Here is a 17,269-nt window from a genome sequence, read left to right on the forward strand (position 1 = left end):
TAATGACAGTTGGTCCCGATATCCAGGGCATTTCTTGCCGATCCGAATGCATTGTGAGCATTCCGGCTTGACCTTGTCACACTATAACGCCGTCGTCAGCAGCGGGCTCGATTTTTTTATTTAAAAAAAAAAAAAAAAGGGGGAGGCTTTGCTGGCGGGTGTTTCCCTGCGTGTATTGTATACACCATGGATCAATCTATAACAATTCATTATAGAATGATGAGGAGGAGAATCATGGTGATAGGAATTAGTCTGGTGGATAGGCGCGCGTGTTCCTTTTTGGAGATGAACCCTCTAGGTGCCATGCATGTCTTGAGAAGGCCTCTCTCTTTTGTTCGCATTGGGGCTGGCTACCTAACTGCAAAGCGCGCCCAAGAACCAGGACCAGGTGCGGTGTGGAGAATTGCAGGTATACTCGGATTGTACAGTTTTTTTGCAAACCAGAGAGATTGACCAATGCAATATGTATGAGAAGTAGGGATGAAGATGTTTTTAGTAAGGGGTCAGTAGATGGGGTGTGCTTACTTTGATTCGCCGTTGGCGGCAGTTTTGGCATCCTGTCGTGACAGTATTGGTAATGAGTTTTATGATGATCGTAGGAGTGTGGATTGATCAGGGAGAGAGCTAGAGGAGGGACGGACGGACCTTGCGATGCCTTTCCGCAATAGACCATGCTTTGAAAGGCGTTGCTTGCTGCCTCCTACTACTGCTGGTCTCCTCCTCCTACTACTACTACTACTACTACTCCTCTCCTCCTATCTCTATCCTCTTCTGCTGCTGCTGCTTGCTTGCTTGCTTGCTTGGCTGCTGTTGCTTCTACTATGCGTAGATCGACGACGGGCGCGTCGGAATGACAGGCAGTAGTAGTAGTGGGATGAGCTAGGCTGGTTCAGAGACGAATAGGATACCCGAGTCAGGCATGAAACTCGTACGAGCGACGACTGGTGGTGCGCATTAGCATTACGGGCGCTATCCTATCCACCAGCAGTTATGTTGTTGGCTGGTGGTTCAAAGGGCTTGTTGTGGACGGTAGCCAAAGATGGAAAGCAGCTCGTCAGAATCGTGGAGATGATATTGGGTTTTTAGGATAGGATACTTTTTCTTTTTAGAAAAAAAAAAGGTAGGGAGAAAACAACGGCCATTTGCTAAGAACACGGCCGAGTCGAGGATTCTTAGCTGCGTCAGCGGTCTGCGCTCGTGTGTGCCTGGGTTATGGATTGGGGCTCCTCTTTTTTTTTTCCCCCTCCTCCCTCCAGTCCCTTCTTTTGCGGATGTTAGTGGTAGCGGTAACAGTAACAGTAGTAGTAGTAGTAGCTGTAGCTGTACCACAGTGACCAACGGCGGCGGCGGCGGCGATGGTCGCAGGCAGACAGCTTTTCTTCCTTTACTACTACAGGGCTACCGTAAGTACCGCCTGACTGCAAGGTCCAGCTTCGGCTTTTCATCAGCGCCCCAGCGGCGGCGGACACTTTTATGGGGTTGGTCGCCTAATGTAGTGTAGGTAGTGAGAAGTAGTACAGTTACCTACATACATACCTAGTCATCCAGGGGAGAGGGGTCACCGGAGAGGCCAGGGTTGGAACTCATATATGTACATAGTAAGTAAGGTAAATGTAGGTAGGTAGCAAAAAGGAAATACCGGTAGTAGTCATCAAGCTGCCAGCCAGCACTGAGATCGCCAAGGCAGGTGGGAAGAAGAAGAGAAAAAAAAGGGACAAAGTATGACAGACGACAGGCGTCGGGTATGGGTGTGCTGTATATGACAAATACACATATGTATACATGTAGGTATTGAGAGCTTGACAAGCGCCGTCACGTTAAGAAAGAAATGAGAAAAATCAAGATCCGTATGATAATAATTAAAGTAAATAAAAGGATCGCCGGAAAGAAAGAAAAAATGATAGAACAAAACGTCCGTCAGTTTCGAAAGGGTGCGGAAGATGCAACCCAAAAAGGAATCGGAACCAGGATTTGAATGCAAAATGCCGACTGGCAGCGACAACATCGAACAAGACCATCCAAGTAAGTATCTAGTCGCTCTGTAACAAGGCGGCCGACAGCAACGTCAAGTCAAGTCAGGTCAAAAAAAGGAGGAGACGAGATATGCCCTGGCGTTTGTCTTCTGCCTTGACACTTATCAACTGGTCCGAACCTGACCTTAAGCTGGGTATCTCCTACCGTACATCAGATGCATGGCGAGTTGAAATGATCGAAAGTAAATGCGATCTCTTATTATCTGTCTCCATACTGCAAGGCAATTAAACAATTTACACAGCAAAAAGAAAAAAGTCAACCAATGTATTGACGTACTAGGTACATGCTTAGCCCCGGTACTTGGACACTATTTCTCCTTAGCGCGTGCTGTCATTCACCCACGGCAGGCAGGCGGACGGGCGTGCAAAATGCTAGTACTGCCCTTAATAATTAAAAATCACTGCAAATTCCTTAAACGCCTCCCCCTCTTAGCAATAATAGAAATCATACCGTCTATTTCGTACCTAACATAGATAGATACTACCTTTATATAGTACAACTATCTATGTACCGTGTATAAGTAACGTGTGGATAGCGCAGGCCGTTTAGGGTAGGGGGGGGGGGGGGACAGGTGCCGAAGGCTAGTTACCTACCAGAAAGTTGTACTACTACCTACCGTCGGCCCCAATCAATTAATCAACTAACCTAGTGTAGGGACAATTGTCTGCGTAGCGTATATCTGAGCGGGATCGTCGGCCAGCGCGGTCTTGAGGTCTGGACTGGGCTAGGTACGATGGTTGTTAACTGGTAGATCGACAGGCAGATCAAGGTCAGAAGCGACTGAGGTGTCGAATGTCATGAGAGGTACGAAGTACAATCGTCATAGAGTGGGTAGGTGGGTGGGGAGGGGTAATACCCAATGTGCCTCTATACATACATTCATACGTAGGTTACACATGTAGGTATGTACACTAGAATCAATGACGAGAATAGAAGAGCAGGGCCGAGGAGTCAAAGGAGGGGCAAAAGATTACTGGCAGCATGTAGTCGAGTCCTATTCTTTCTTTACCTTGCATGCTTGATTCGACGTTTAGTTATCACCTCCACGAAATGGCTGCCGACCTGCGACCTCGTGCAATTCTATTTGCTTAGTCTCATGCAATGCTGCCCCCAGACACAAAATGGAGCAAGATGTGCATCGATTAAAAGAAAAAAAAAAAAAAGGAAGAGAACGGTGCACTTTATTTATGTTGGTGAGGTGGTTATCAGCGTGCTCGGCATTCCAAAGCCTCCCGGCACTCGGGATAACTGGACATCATTCGTGCAATGCACAAACTACTTTGTAAATACCTATTCACACTGACTACACATTCATCACACAGAGGCAAGCTAACCAGGTACATGTCTAGTTCAAGGCTCTTCTACACAATACTGTGTGTAAAGCCCATCTGCATGTAATGTTGTCAGAGGTCTAGTTTAATTCAGTTCCAGATTGCCAGGTGAATGGAATGAATGGCGTCAATTTCTTGGAACACGTACATTGTTCATCCCAATACGAAGAAATTTGCAATGCCATCAGTATTCACTCACCATCTTCGATACTGCAATGTCGTGCAAGTGGCCGTGCTTGCTATTCTTGTCCAGGATAACAACATGTCACAATAAGATGGCCTGATACTATCTGTCCTTGTCACGGTCTGTTTGTATGCAATGCTCGTGGCATGGGCATAGATATATGCAAAGTATACCTCTGTACTGATTTCATGAGTAAGTAGTAGTCATTTATTTGGTGATATACAACAAGCACTGGGTAGTACGTATGTATGCTAGGCTCGATGGCACGTGAGTTGTAGAATGTATAGTTATATATGCATTAGCCATGAGTATCCAAGCTAATATAGACAGTACCAGTGTACTACGATCATCTCATGCCATTTCACTCGCGCAGTGAGGAATCCAAGGTGGAAGGAGGCACTCATCCTGGGCACCCATCTGACATGAATACCTCAGAGATCCGGGCCGGGCAAATACAAGACTCAACGACGGCAGTGCCGCTTGGTTTTCATAACTCGTCCCACCAAGATGGGATGGAACTCACACGCCCCCTGGCCACGCTGCACACACTATAAAAGAAAATTGGGGTACTAGATGTAGATTTGATACGGGCCACAGCCGCGGCTGTCGCTTTGGGGAAGCCAGTGGGGGTGGAGCGAGACCTTGCAGTATCCCCATACCTGTCAGCTGTGCGCAATACTACTTTGCACACTGGCAAGTATTCAGCTTTGGTTAACATTTGTATACATGTACAACAAGGCCAAGACTGCGCAGGAAAAGGTCGACAGCACGTCTCCTGTTCACCACCACAACTTTCCGCCCGTCTGCTGGGCCGCGTTGCTCCATTGGGAAGGCCTGCGCGCTAGCTTGATACTGGTCGACCCGCCGAGCTTCCTCGAGGGGGGTTGATCCGGATGGTACCCCCATTGAGCATATGTCGACCTTCAATCCGCAGGGGGAGGCTCTCATGATCCCTGTCGCCTGCGGGCTTGATACGGTTGAATCTATCCGACTCCGACGGTCCATGACCGCCACAAGCAATGCTGTGACGACAGACGACAATTAAGCACAAGCACAGGAAGGGGGGTGATTACACAAAACGGAGGAGGAGGGGGGGAAAAAAAAAAGACCCTCATTTCCTACACCTCAATCGAAAGCATCCAAAGGCATCTTGTCTGCTGACCCTTGCGCTGCTTTACTGTGTGCATGGTTGGGTACTGTGCATGTAGCTTGTCCGTCTGTCAGACTTGGACCCAATAGTTATACCTGTTGTATATTGAGAAAGGGAAACAGAAGAAGCAGAAGAAGCAGAATTATCGCTTCCTTGATAGCTCGGACTTGCACGATTCATATTGCCCTTAAAATTAAGATTTTTGCCGCAAAAGCTCTTATATATTTGCATTAATACTGCCAATGCAGGTACATATAGTCACAGTTATCCATTAAGGGCCTTTATTAAGGGCCTTTAGAATTGTTGAACCGTTGCCCCTGTCGCGGAGCGCATCCGGGGTTGGAAAGCCACACATATTGCTGCTCGTTTGAACCCACTGAGTAATAAGTAGATGGATATGGAGTGCTTTCTACTTGCGGTTCTCCATCGCCCGAAGTAATATCTGTTATTTTGAGTGATCACTTTACCAGTATAATGCGCCGAAACGAGCTTGGGGGAGTATGTCCAGGTCGAGTGTGTAGTATTTTTCCATGATACCTCAATCGCCTTATATCCAGTAATAACACAAACAGTGTCACACTACAATGTTGACGAGGTCGCCCAGAAATTGAATGATTGAGCAGCCACTAGCAGCCGCCACCAAACTGGAACCTGGAGTTAAGCGGCGACTTTGTGCAAATGTTTTCAGACTGATCGGCTCCAACCATAGTAAACAAGCAACGACGATGGATAAAAGAAAACGGCATGCGGCTCATACTAGATCATGTCCTTAACCCTCGTTGGGCAATACGGCCGCTTTATTTCGAAGCGTGAATAACCGCGAACCCACATACGGAAGGTAAGAAGCAGGATTTGAAATATATCGAGCCGTACATCACTGGAGAAGCATAGATGTGGCGTCAAGACCAGCGCGGTGGACAACTTATACCAGTACAGTGTGTTTGAAAATGACATCTGGTTTTGCAACCAATCCTGTCATCTCCCAATACTGCTCGATTATGATGATCTCGTGCCGTTTAGGAAATTGGAGTGCTCTGAGAGAGATTATTCCCCCTAAGGTAAATAGACATTTGCGTTCAAACGGTCGATGGAAGAATTGTGGCGGGGCGAGTTGGTTTCTATGACCTCCTCGCCATAAAAGACATCGTTTCCCGAACTCGTCTCTACCTACGAGCATTGTTTCGATATTTGCTGTAGCTTGGTCAGCGTTTTCACTCTCGGAGGGAAACCCGAATCAGGAGCATGGTCGGGCTCATGAAAGACCGAAGTGTGACAGTGTAGTCGGGTGGCTGATGTTGTAAAGTACCTAGTTAACCATCCATGAATTCGAAGCTGGTCTTGGGTATCGAACATCTAGTATTACAGTCAGTGGTGGATCAAGTAGATAAGAGTAAGTGCTGAGAACGCATGGCAACCACAGAAGAACGGGATCCGGCACGCCCAGCAGAATAACTCAAAGATTATGGACTGTCGGCATATGTGAGACCACGACACACCGACATAAATCGGGCGGCGTCGGTGCAATGTATCCAACAAACGAGCAGACCCGTGATCATGCTAGGCAACCCTCCACACCATTGTTGGAAGGCGTGACCACATGATGGGACAATTCACTGGCTGTGATAATGTTGGATTACCGATGGCCTCAAACATTGAAGTTTGGCAAGTATATGCATCATTGATATCACTATTCTTTTTGCAACCACCATCACCGCATTTACATTCTTGTAAAACCTGACTTACTTTCTTATAATAATTTTGTAGTGGCTCTCATTTCTCTTCATATCACATTGGAGGTTACACTCAAAGAGATTCCCGATGAAGTTGGGTTCAAATCCAATACCTCCTTTGGAGATGGAGGAGGACAAGACTCCGAGTGACGTACCAACGTCTATGCTTGTGTTCAACTGTGTAAAATGAACACTATCTCACCGATATTCTACTTTAAGCTGAAGCTGGGATTGCAAGAGTCGCCATAGAATTAAGCTGACTGAATTATGGCAATGATTATGTAAACATCTCAAAAGGTCTCTCTTGCCACTGAACAAGTCTTCTAAGCTAAACAAATCAAAGGCATTTGTGATTATCCATTCGCAAGCATCTTATGTGCAATTTGAAAACGTCGCTTATTTAGTGTGGCAAAACCGAATATGCTTATTCGCTATCGATTTAAATACAATGAAGCATGTTTTAACTCGCCCTTTATAGATAAGAGGCTGAAAGGGTGAAATTGTCATGGTAGATAGGGACTGTACCATGGTCCTGTCCCGTGGGCATATAGGTCCTGGTTCGTGATCGTTTTCCAAAGATTGCGAGCATGCATTTTTGCCCATTATAGTACAGTGGTAGTGTATGCCCTGACAGAAATAATGACATTTCGACATAAGATATTTAATGTGGAGGATATGACTATTAGTGGTTGAATATATTATACGGTTATAAATTTAGCTAAAATATAAAATATAGTATGAAATTATAATAACAAAATATGCAAAAAGCAAATCCATTTATTTATTTCCACATACCTCTCTGTTAATCCAAAAGCCTAGACTTTTCTGTACATTATTCTGTTTTTATTCCAATTTATATTTGGCATTGGCGTTCATCAACTGGCCGTTGGCATGATCGATGAGAGAGCGCCCCAGAGATGACTATTTATGCTTATCGACCTTTATCGATAACCCACGCTAGAAGAAGCGCTGGTGCGTGCACTCGTTCCAACGGGGGGCCAACCGCATTCATTCCGCCAAGGCCATTAAGGTACCCATGAATGCCTAGTCACCATTTGAACTAACTGGGCACCGCATTCCAGTGGAGGCTACATTACCGACCGCAAGCTACATTACTTAGTAGGTAGATTGATGCGACTACCACCATCAACGACGCTTTGGACAATCAAATCCATCAAGGACACACCTCTCTCATCTCCTTTCATCCCGAATAACTCTCGCTTGTCGGCGCCGACGCCTACGGACAACCGAGATCCCTCCCAAAACACCATTAGCCTCCATCGCCACCCTGCGGCAAGGTTGTCGCGCGACACGTCGTTTGGGAAGTCTCACATTCAGAAATCGTCCGGATCATCAGTACGTCGCAACAGCCATTGTTGTTGTTTTTTAGTAAGAAAGGGTGCCTGCTATCGCGCCACATGACGCGCCTCTGAGTGCACCTCGTTGGTGACAAGAGATGGCGGGCGTGTTGGAGGGGCGCAAAGGTGAGAGAGAAACCGCTACGCGGAGCGCTGTTCATGGGATTACCCACTAACGCTGACCAGGCCCCGACGACGAAGGCACCATCAATGTTGCACCCAAGAAGATAGCCAAGGCCATGGCCAATGGCGGACTCAAGTTGAGAAGATCCACTGTCAAGCAGACAAAACCGGGCAATTGGAGGGAGGGTATTGTGTCAGACCGTACGTGCAAGAGAGACCTGTCAACCCCTTAGTCACAGCATATGGCATCCGTTTCCGCGAGGCTTCCCAGCTGACCTGCTCACGCCCTAATAATAGTGGAAAAGAAGAAGAAGCGAAGCGAAAGTCCTGCTGCTGTACTCGGCTCGCCGTCTTCCGGTACCGTCGTTAACCCACTTGACGACACCTCGAGAGATACCTTCTCAACAGGCCTCCCACTCGATGACCCCCTGCCACTTCAACAGTGCAAACATTGCAAAAAAGGGATCCTCAAGAATGCCGCCAAGGAGCATATTGCACAATGCCTCAAAATCAAGAAGGAAAAGGCACAACGCAAAAAGGAGGCCAGAGAGGCTAGGGAGCGAGCCAAAGAGGAAGCCCGCCAAGAGGAGGCTCGCAAGAATGATCCCGATGGCGACACGCAAATGAACGATGATAGCGATGACGAAGATGACGAAAAGAAGGGCACCGGCGGCAAGGCCAACAAGAAAGTCGGTGGCAAGAAGCCAGATGGCGAGGCCAAGGGCAAAAAGCGCAAGGCTGAGGCCGACGCCGACAAGGGACCCAAGAGCAAAAAGAAGAAGGAAGAACCCAAACCAAAGGTCCCCAAACCAAAAGGTATTATCCCCAAGCACCCTTGATTTTCTACCAGGACAACTTAGTAATCATATCCTTCACCGTTTAGGTCCCGTCGATGTCGAGAAACAATGTGGTGTCATCCTCCCAAATGGCCAACCTTGTGCTCGGTCCCTTACGTGCAAGAGCCACTCCATGGGCGCTAAACGTGCAGTACCGGGACGTTCGCTCCCATATGATATGTTGTTAGCAGCATACCAGAAGAAGAATCAAGCAAAGCAGCAGAGTAAGTCATTGAATTCGCCATGTTATTTTCCACGTTGGTGCAAGGAGGCTGCAAGACGACAACAGACTGACGCTTCGGGGATACGACAGAGGCTGCGCTCGATGCAAATGCTCCAGTAGCGGATGAGGACGATGCGAACGCAGCACCTGTGGATTCCGACGAAGAGACGGCAGCCGTTATGGGCGCCCTGGCTCGTTGGAACCCACAACCAGTACTGCCACCGCCCGTCTTCAACCCGATCAAGCGGAATTACCAACTGGCACGGCTCCACGAGCAACTACAGACTGCTACAAATGGCGGACGATCAAATATTTTCAAGGTTGTTGGTTATGGAGCACACAAACTATCAGATGCTCACGCGGATCTGAATGTGGACATGGACGATGCGCCGGGCGAACCTGATGTCATTATGAGTGCAGTAACGGCCCGACGGACGCCAAGTTTCAGCTTGTCCAATGCTTCGAGACGACCATCAGTCGCAAACCGAACTTAGGATGATTCGGCAGAGAAGGAGGGTTTAACACTCAGCAGCCCGGACAAGGGCAGTCCGCGGTCGGCATCCGCTGTTGCTCCAAGCACAGCTACGGGCAGCGCACCGGTCGAGAGTCCGCTATTCGAGCCCTCACCCACCCCGTCCACTGCAAAGGAATTGCCACGCGCTCAGGCCAGCGATGGGCCCAGGGAGAAGTCGGAGAAAAGCATAGCCAAGACGAGCTATGCGGCCCCAGAGAATACGCCTCGCAGGAAGCGCGGCAGGCCTAGGAAGCATCAGCGAGCCCCGAATCAAGGTAATAGGACTTGAAAGTTCCTGGCGTTTTGGTTATGTGGTATTGAAGAATCCGTTCACGGTCTGGAAGACTTGTATATATATATTTGTGCCACTGTTTGCGGATCTCGGCTTTGACAAGAGTCAATGGATGACGAAGGGCGTTTTATGGTTCACGTGGCGAGAGATACGGGTATGGCGTACAACGCATACAGCAGAGGCGAGTTGGGCTACATCTTCCCATGAGCCCCTCCTGTTGGCCGCAGTATACCCAAGGCTCGCTTATTTTTGTTGGTTTTGCATTCGACTACCTTTTGCTGTAGCATCTTCCGGTTCTGCATTTTCGCGGTTTGGGGCCAAAATGATACCACTCAGTTAATCAATAATCAGTGAAGTTATCGAAAAGGCAATGTTGAGGCTACTGATGTCGAGTCTGAGGCGATGTTCCTGGAGCATGGAGTGCGAGTGCGGATTGGTTCCTATACCTCCAAGCGGTCTAGCCAGCACCGAGTAAATAATTCTGATGTTTTTTTGTTTTTGTTTTTTTTTAAAAAAAAATAAATTTGTCTAATGTATTACAGGTCTACACGAAGAGAGTAAGTCGGATTAATCCCTGGTCATCTTCATGTGATGACTTGGATCGTGGCCCATGTACGTGTATGTTTTTATCCTGACTTAATAACCTAGGTAGTAAGTTCCTAAAAGGCATGGTGCCTTGATGATTACCATTAGCTTGTCTATCACTTCATTACTTTTTGTACGCAATTTTGATTCTCGGCATATGACGTCGACTGCCATTTTACTTTCGAAGCTAACCGCCAGCAGCCCAATTTGAACTTGCCAACCAACCACTCGATACAGACCGCGGTTAATGTAGAGACATTTTTCTTCTTCTCGAACTCGCTCGCTTCTTCCCAGCAATTACAGCGGCCCAATCATATATACCTCAAACAAACAGCTACCCAGCTACATTAGTTTAACCCACTCAGAAAGACATTTGTCCTTGTTCCGTCTTGTCCCTCCTGTCCATTGCCTGCTACATACCAAGCCAGGTCGAATATAGATACCCAATCCTCCCAATCGAGCTCGGCCAAGAGTGGAAGCGTCTGCACTGTGCATACATTTGCTGTATCCGATATTGGACGCATCTCGACCATTTCTTCTCTTGCCGCCTCGGCCATTCTGCGCGTCGCCACTTGAGGATTATAACCTTGCTAACATAGCCATTGGGCTCTGCGGCAGGGGAGCACATGGTAATCTGAAGAACAAGACGGTCTGCACAGAGCACGCGGCAGAAGGGGTACAGCTTCTTTTGGCTCGCCCTACAATACGTGTTTGTCTGTCCCTGGCTGTCTGCCCGTCGGTTTTTTGCTGGGATACAAGCATCTGGACTCGGAGCTCGGTACATGTGCCCAATTTACCCACTTTGTGATCCACACACTCTCTCTCTCTCTCTCTCAGGACCGCAGGATACTGTGTATGCACAACCAGTCGGCGTATACTTTCGTACTTGTTGAGATATACTCCTCCTTCATGGGAGGGTCCTCGCATCGCTCGTATAAGTTGTAACATTTCGCGGGCCTCTGTGTTTGCCTCTTTTTCTTCTCGCCATGTCCAAGTCACTTCTAAAATCAGTCGACGAAATACTGCCTGCTATTCACCACGCTCTTTCTGGCTCGGCGGGCACCTTGATCTCAACATGCGCAGCCTATCCGTTATCTCTAGTAGTAATCCGTCTACAAGTACAGGTGAGTCCCTTTTTTTTTTTTAATGATATACATGTGTGCTTAAAGTTTTCTCTTTTCCCTCCCACCTTTCCTCCCCTCGGATTTTGCGTATTATCGGCATATTTACAATACATCGTTGATGGAACAAGGCTGTTTGATCATGGAGACCAATCCATTGCCCTGTCCACCAATTCCCCAGCATGCATACATTTCGACTTACATCTGTTCCACCCTTTTGAATTGTAACATGTTTGAGTTTGTTTGCTGATATGCATTGACCGTGCAGCGACAACTAGCACGTGCCGGTCGTCTCGCCGCAGCAGACGAATACGCCGGCATCGTCGACGCCTTTTTTCGGATCTTGCGGGATGGCGAGCAGAGTGCAGGCGTTGTGGGCAGAGTCCGGAGCATCGCAGCGCTCTATACTGGCCTGACGACGGAGTCGGCCAAATCTGTCTTGGACTCTTTTCTATTCTTTTTGTTCTATGAGCTCTTCCGGTCCCGGGCTCCCTGGAGCCGTGCTGGCTCACATCCTGCCGGCGCGGCTTACCACAATGGTGACCGGGCTGTGCGGGTATTCCGCGAATTGGCCACGGGCGTCCTCGCCGGCGCTTGCTCGAGGGCCCTGACTACACCCATCGCCAACGTTGTCACGAGGAAACAGACTGGGGCCATGGTGGAGGGAGGGGCTGTTGACGCGAGGCGGTTGAGTGTACGAGAGATCATGCGAGGCATCTTGGACGAAAGGGGGGTCAAGGGGCTCTGGTCTGGGTATTCGGCCACACTAGTCTTGACTCTGAACCCCGGCATCACCTTTTTCCTGCAAGACTTTCTCACGAAACAGATTGTGGGAGACGACGGCAGCGGGGAGGATCCGGGTGCGGCTTTGACGTTTCTACTGGCAGCCTCGAGCAAGGCAATAGCGAGCACAATCACGTACCCCTTCCAAACAGCGAAAGCCCGTCTCCAGGCCGGCGTACCCGTGGATTCAAATTCAGAATCTGCATCACCGGGAGAGAGTGAAAAGCAACAAGCCAAAGAGTCTTCTTCTTCTCCTCCCAGGGAAAGCCCGCAAGCATCTGGCAATGTCAAGTCCGCAGACGACGCAACGCTTGACCCCGGCCGCGCCCTACACAAATTTGCCCAACAGAGCGTCTTTGGTACCATAGCGAAAATTTCACGCACTGAAGGTGTCGGGGCGCTCTACGATGGCGTTCACGGAGAGCTGCTCAAGGGTTTCTTTAGCCATGGCACAACCATGCTCGCAAAAAGCCTTATTCATAAATTGTTGTTCAAGCTATATCTCCTCCTTGCGAGGATTTTGCAGCAATGGAGAGCAAAAGAACGCCATAGGTCTAGAACATTTGGTCCGTTGAAGGTTGTCTGATGTAGGAGACATAGTTGCATGGTACAAGAGACAAGAGACTAAGCATCTGTATGGTGATGGATCATCCCGCAGACTGTATACCCCCCCTCCCCTCCTGTACTACTAGCTGTTTATATATGTATATATATATATATATATATACATATAAACACCCTTGTGGGCAAAGGCTTTTCAGGCTAAAAGGTCTGCTGATTTTTATTTCTCCGACTGGATTTGTTCATTCATTATGGCTATTTCGATAGCATTCCCTCGATAGGTTCGCGTAGGCGTGGGGAGATTTGATTTTCAGTGCAGGGACGATGCCTCCTATCTAGGAGTAAATGACCTACGCAGTAAGACATTAATGTCATGGTTGTGAACTTGATTGGATGGACCCCATAACTGCATTATTGGATTGCTGAGCAGCAGCACACTGCCATCTGCCTTTGCAACAGACAAGACCAGCCAAGACATCAAAATAAGGGATCATTATAACCGAAAAGGCCAAGAAATACGGGCGCCATTCTAGTGGGCTGCTCTGATGGTATTGTCCAAGAGGCGAGCCTGTGTGGCATGCGCTCGACTCTGCGATATGACAATGAATCGAACGGAGCATACCGGCTTGGTACGCAGCGTTGTAGTGGCCTTCTAGTAGACACTTCTTCCCGAGATCGGTCACTCACTCACTCACTCACTCACTCGCTTCTGCAAGCAACGCCAAACACGTTCAGGTAGACTACAGTGGCAAGATCCATACCCACCTGTTCACCCGCTTTGTGACCTTCTCACTTAGCATTGGAATGCGACTCCGACTTTTTGGACTTGGTTCGAACCACCAGCGGAGAAGCCTGTTCCCTCGCTGCGCAGCTCCACGAGACCGGGTCGAATCCTTTCCTTGTCCTTCTTTTTGGATTTTTCTTGAGCCGAACTGTCGATAAGATTGGCTTCGCAAACATAACATCTCATGCCAGTGAAGTCGACATCGTCGGCGTGGGGGTCGCCATGTTTGGATGGCCGCATGAACTTGTCAACGCAGTTGAGACACATGACATGACCGCACGGTTTGGCGAGCATGGCCTTTGAGGCGTTGCTCAGGACCTTCTTGCAAGATGGACAGAGCCGCTGCTTCTTCTTCGTCTTCTCGTCTATCTCCTCGGTGAAGTGAACTGTGACCAGAGTGGCCAAGGAATAGGCATGCGGTTGGCCTTCTTGCGAGGCTGGGCAGGTAGGAGCAGTCTTTGCCTTCTTGACTACATCATGCAGCGCAGTGGTTGTGTTGGATGATGGGGTAATCGAGGGGGTCCAAAACGACGGCAGCTTTGGCATAGCTGCCTTCTCGTGGTCGAGGGCCTGCCGCGCTTTTGCTCTCTGCTGTGCTGCTATACGCTGCAACTCTTCATCGTTCATCTCGAATTTCCTCTTGCCAGGACGTGCGGCGCCATTTTTAGGAGGTGTGTCGTCTGGGGATTTGCTCGAGACGGCGGCTGTTCCGTGGCTGTGAGCGACAGAAGAGCCGACGCCGCTCAAAGTCCTTTCAAAGTCGCTGACTTCTCTTTCCCTGGCCTCGGCGTCCCTCCTCTGTTCTGCTTCTTCCTTCTCTCTGGCTTCCTGCTCCCGGACCTTGTCCAGTCTCTTGATCTCCTTCTTCTGGGCGAGAATATTTGACAGAGCGCACTCTCTGCAAAAGACATCCCCGTGTACGCAGGCGACAGGTTCCTCGGCGGTCTCGAGGCAAAGCCGGCAGGCAGAGAAGGGCAGCATCGAGTCGCGACTTAGACGTGCCGACGATGCGCCCCATGCCTTTTTGGCTTGTTCGCGCTCATGGGAGGTGAAAACCGCCCGCGACGTGTTACGTTTGCTATGCGACATGATGGCGTGTCAATGACGAAGTAGTAGTGTTATGTACTTGCGGTCACTCCCAGAGTCGATTGGGTCCGTCGCGATGCGGGAGTGTAGAGGTATGAGGCAGTATGCAAATCCAATGTTTTGGTAGGTACATGACCTACGTGTAGGTTGTTGAGGTGCACAGGTAGCACCAGCAGCAGCAGCAGCTAGGTACCTGTGGAGAGGGGGGGGGGAAAGCAAGAAAAAAAAAAAGTAAAGCTTTTTTGGGTACCGAAACCTACTTGAGCTCAATGAGTACATAGTAAGTGCAAGGAAGCGCGCGTGGGTCGGTCGGTCGGCATGGAGTGTTGGTTGGCGCAGCACTGGCAGATGGATCTGTAGTTTCTGGGGTGACCTTCTTGCACCCTGGAGCTTCCCCAACTTTGGGACGGCGGCAGGACGCCTACACTACACTACATAGCGCAGAAAAGCCACGAAATGCCCACTAATAACTCAACTGAACTACCTTAATGTAGGTAGGTGTCTTTAGGCCAATCCCCAAGCTGATGATACATAGTGGAATGACGGGAGCGTGTCAGAGAGGACCCAGAAAAAAAAAAAAGTTGAATTCCTCTTTGTAGAGTTGATTGCCGTCTACCACAGTAATGCTCTCTACGCGTCGCTTGAATCGTGAGTGACCGGAGCCGCATATTGTTCATTCTTTTATTTTTATTTCCACGTTCCCTTTTTTACTTCGCCATCGTGAACAACAGCAAGCATTTGCTGATTCGATTATGTCCTGACTTCTTAATTTTCGTGCCTCGTAGTTTTCCTTTCCCAACCTTTCAGCCATATTCACTCCCCCAGTTGGCAAGCGCGCCGTTGCTCTCTCATCAATGAGCACATTAACAACAGCAACAACCACGACCACCATGACGAACGACGACAAGCCCTCAGCGTCAGGTCCAATCACCGCGGTGCCTTATGATCGCCCCAGCCTACCATGGCGCGCGTCGTCTGCCATGATTACAGGCCTCACCGGCATGGTCTCTCGTGGGTTTCTCTATGGGTTCAACAAGGTTGAGACTACCGGCCTGCAAAGGTTTTTGAAGATCCTAGACGACAGAGAGGATATGGACAAGAGGCAAAAAGGTCTTCTCACGGGTACAACCCCTCTCTCTTTCTCTTTTCCGCCCCTGACCGCATCCGTCCAGAAGCAGGCATGAACTAACATGTTACGCCAGTTTGCAACCACGTCAGTGTGTAAGTCGGAAAAAATTCCATCCTTGGATTTATATGGGCCCTCCGACGACTCATACCATGAACTCAGAATAGATGACCCCGTCTTATGGGGTGTGCTTCCAGCACGTTATCTTTTCAACCCTCCCAACTTGAGATGGGGCTTGGGTGCTCACGACATATGCTTCAAGAACAAGTCAGCAATCCTATCCAGGTCATGCACGTGCTTGTCACAAATGCTCACCGTCCCCTTAGAGCCTTAGCCACCTTCTTCAGTCTTGGCCAAGTCCTGCCGACTCATCGTCTCTTATACTCGCCCCATGGAGGCGCGTTCCAGTCCACGATGCCGCAGGCGATTCGCCTACTTTCTGCCCAGCCGTTCCCTGGTAGCCAGCCGGGCTCTGCTGTCCCGTCGTTAAGCTCGTCGTTCCCCGACATATCAGATCCGTTCACAACAGGCGGCCTCACCTTTACCACCACTGGCTCGGACTCATTTGTCGCTCCCTCAGCCTATGCGCAGAACCGATTGGCGTGGGTTCACGTTTTCCCCGAAGGCTGCATTCACCAGCACTCGGCGCTCTCACTTCGATACTTCAAATGGGGCATGTCTCGCCTGATCCTCGAATCAGAGCCCATGCCCGACGTTTTGCCCATGTTCATCGATGGAACGCAGCATATGATGTCCGAGGACAGGACGTTCCCTCGATTTCTACCACGAATCAACAAGACATTCCGTATAGCCTTTGGAGAGCTCGTTGATACGGAGCGCACTTTTGGTGACCTGCGCCGGAGATGGCAGGAACTTGTTCAAAGAGAGACGAAAGGCGGCAAGCCACTGGCCATGGGGGAACTTACTGATGAGCTCAAGTACGGCCGCGAAGCCATCGAGCTCCGAACAGAAGTCGCTAGGCGTGTTAGGGATGAAATCGAAAAGCTCAGAATCAGCCAAGGGTACCCAGAGGACGATGCCAAGCTGGCGCTGGCCGAAACATGGGCCCGAGAGCCGCCCGCCAAGGCTTACAAGAGCAATGTTGATGACAGCTTGGTAAGGAAAGAGTAACAGCAGGAATTGATGTATGATTATATATGAGCGAAGAACGGACGCGTCTTGACCTGTATATAGAGTGGAAATGGTCTTTGTATTGGTGAGCATTGATTATGGAAGATGCAGCATGGATTGTACTCAACAGTGTGAACGAACACGAGCAGTTCCATGGTTCATTCTCGGGTGGGCAGTTTGTAGATTACGTTTTCAGATGTTCATTGTTTACTCGAATGCCCTTTACGAAAGTAGAGTTGCCTGGTGAAGTGCAGCAAGACTGGAGGATGCTATTTCATCGTTGACTTTGTCCGGAGATTATTGAGATTGTTCAGCAT

The 17,269-nt window shown here is 49.1% G+C and overlaps 4 protein-coding genes across 4 annotated transcripts; 3 read left to right on the forward strand and 1 right to left on the reverse strand.

The window, feature by feature from the left end:
• Positions 1-7,885: 7,885 nt before the first annotated feature.
• On the forward strand, positions 7,886-9,772 carry PFICI_13005 (uncharacterized protein; the record flags this gene model as incomplete). Its single annotated transcript, XM_007841586.1, has 6 exons — positions 7,886-7,913; positions 7,974-8,111; positions 8,208-8,726; positions 8,794-8,970; positions 9,060-9,388; positions 9,464-9,772. 6 exons carry the CDS (start codon positions 7,886-7,888, stop codon positions 9,770-9,772), a joined length of 1,500 nt encoding a protein of 499 aa, XP_007839777.1.
• A 1,574-nt stretch (positions 9,773-11,346) lies between these two features.
• On the forward strand, positions 11,347-12,850 carry PFICI_13006 (uncharacterized protein; the record flags this gene model as incomplete). The annotated part of the gene is made up of 2 exons (XM_007841587.1): positions 11,347-11,484; positions 11,750-12,850. 2 exons carry the CDS (start codon positions 11,347-11,349, stop codon positions 12,848-12,850), a joined length of 1,239 nt encoding a protein of 412 aa, XP_007839778.1.
• A 768-nt stretch (positions 12,851-13,618) lies between these two features.
• Positions 13,619-14,698, reverse strand: PFICI_13007 (uncharacterized protein; the record flags this gene model as incomplete). The annotated part of the gene is made up of 1 exon (XM_007841588.1): positions 13,619-14,698. One exon carries the CDS (start codon positions 14,696-14,698, stop codon positions 13,619-13,621), a length of 1,080 nt encoding a protein of 359 aa, XP_007839779.1.
• Positions 14,699-15,585: 887 nt separating this feature from the next.
• Positions 15,586-16,952, forward strand: PFICI_13008 (uncharacterized protein; the record flags this gene model as incomplete). Its single annotated transcript, XM_007841589.1, has 4 exons — positions 15,586-15,817; positions 15,898-15,916; positions 15,984-16,088; positions 16,148-16,952. The coding sequence occupies 4 exons, from the start codon at positions 15,586-15,588 to the stop codon at positions 16,950-16,952; spliced, it is 1,161 nt and encodes a 386-aa protein (XP_007839780.1).
• Positions 16,953-17,269: the final 317 nt, after the last annotated feature.

Source organism: Pestalotiopsis fici (genome assembly GCF_000516985.1).
Source record: "Pestalotiopsis fici W106-1 unplaced genomic scaffold PFICI_Scf_10, whole genome shotgun sequence".
Lineage (NCBI taxonomy): Eukaryota > Fungi > Ascomycota > Sordariomycetes > Amphisphaeriales > Sporocadaceae > Pestalotiopsis > Pestalotiopsis fici.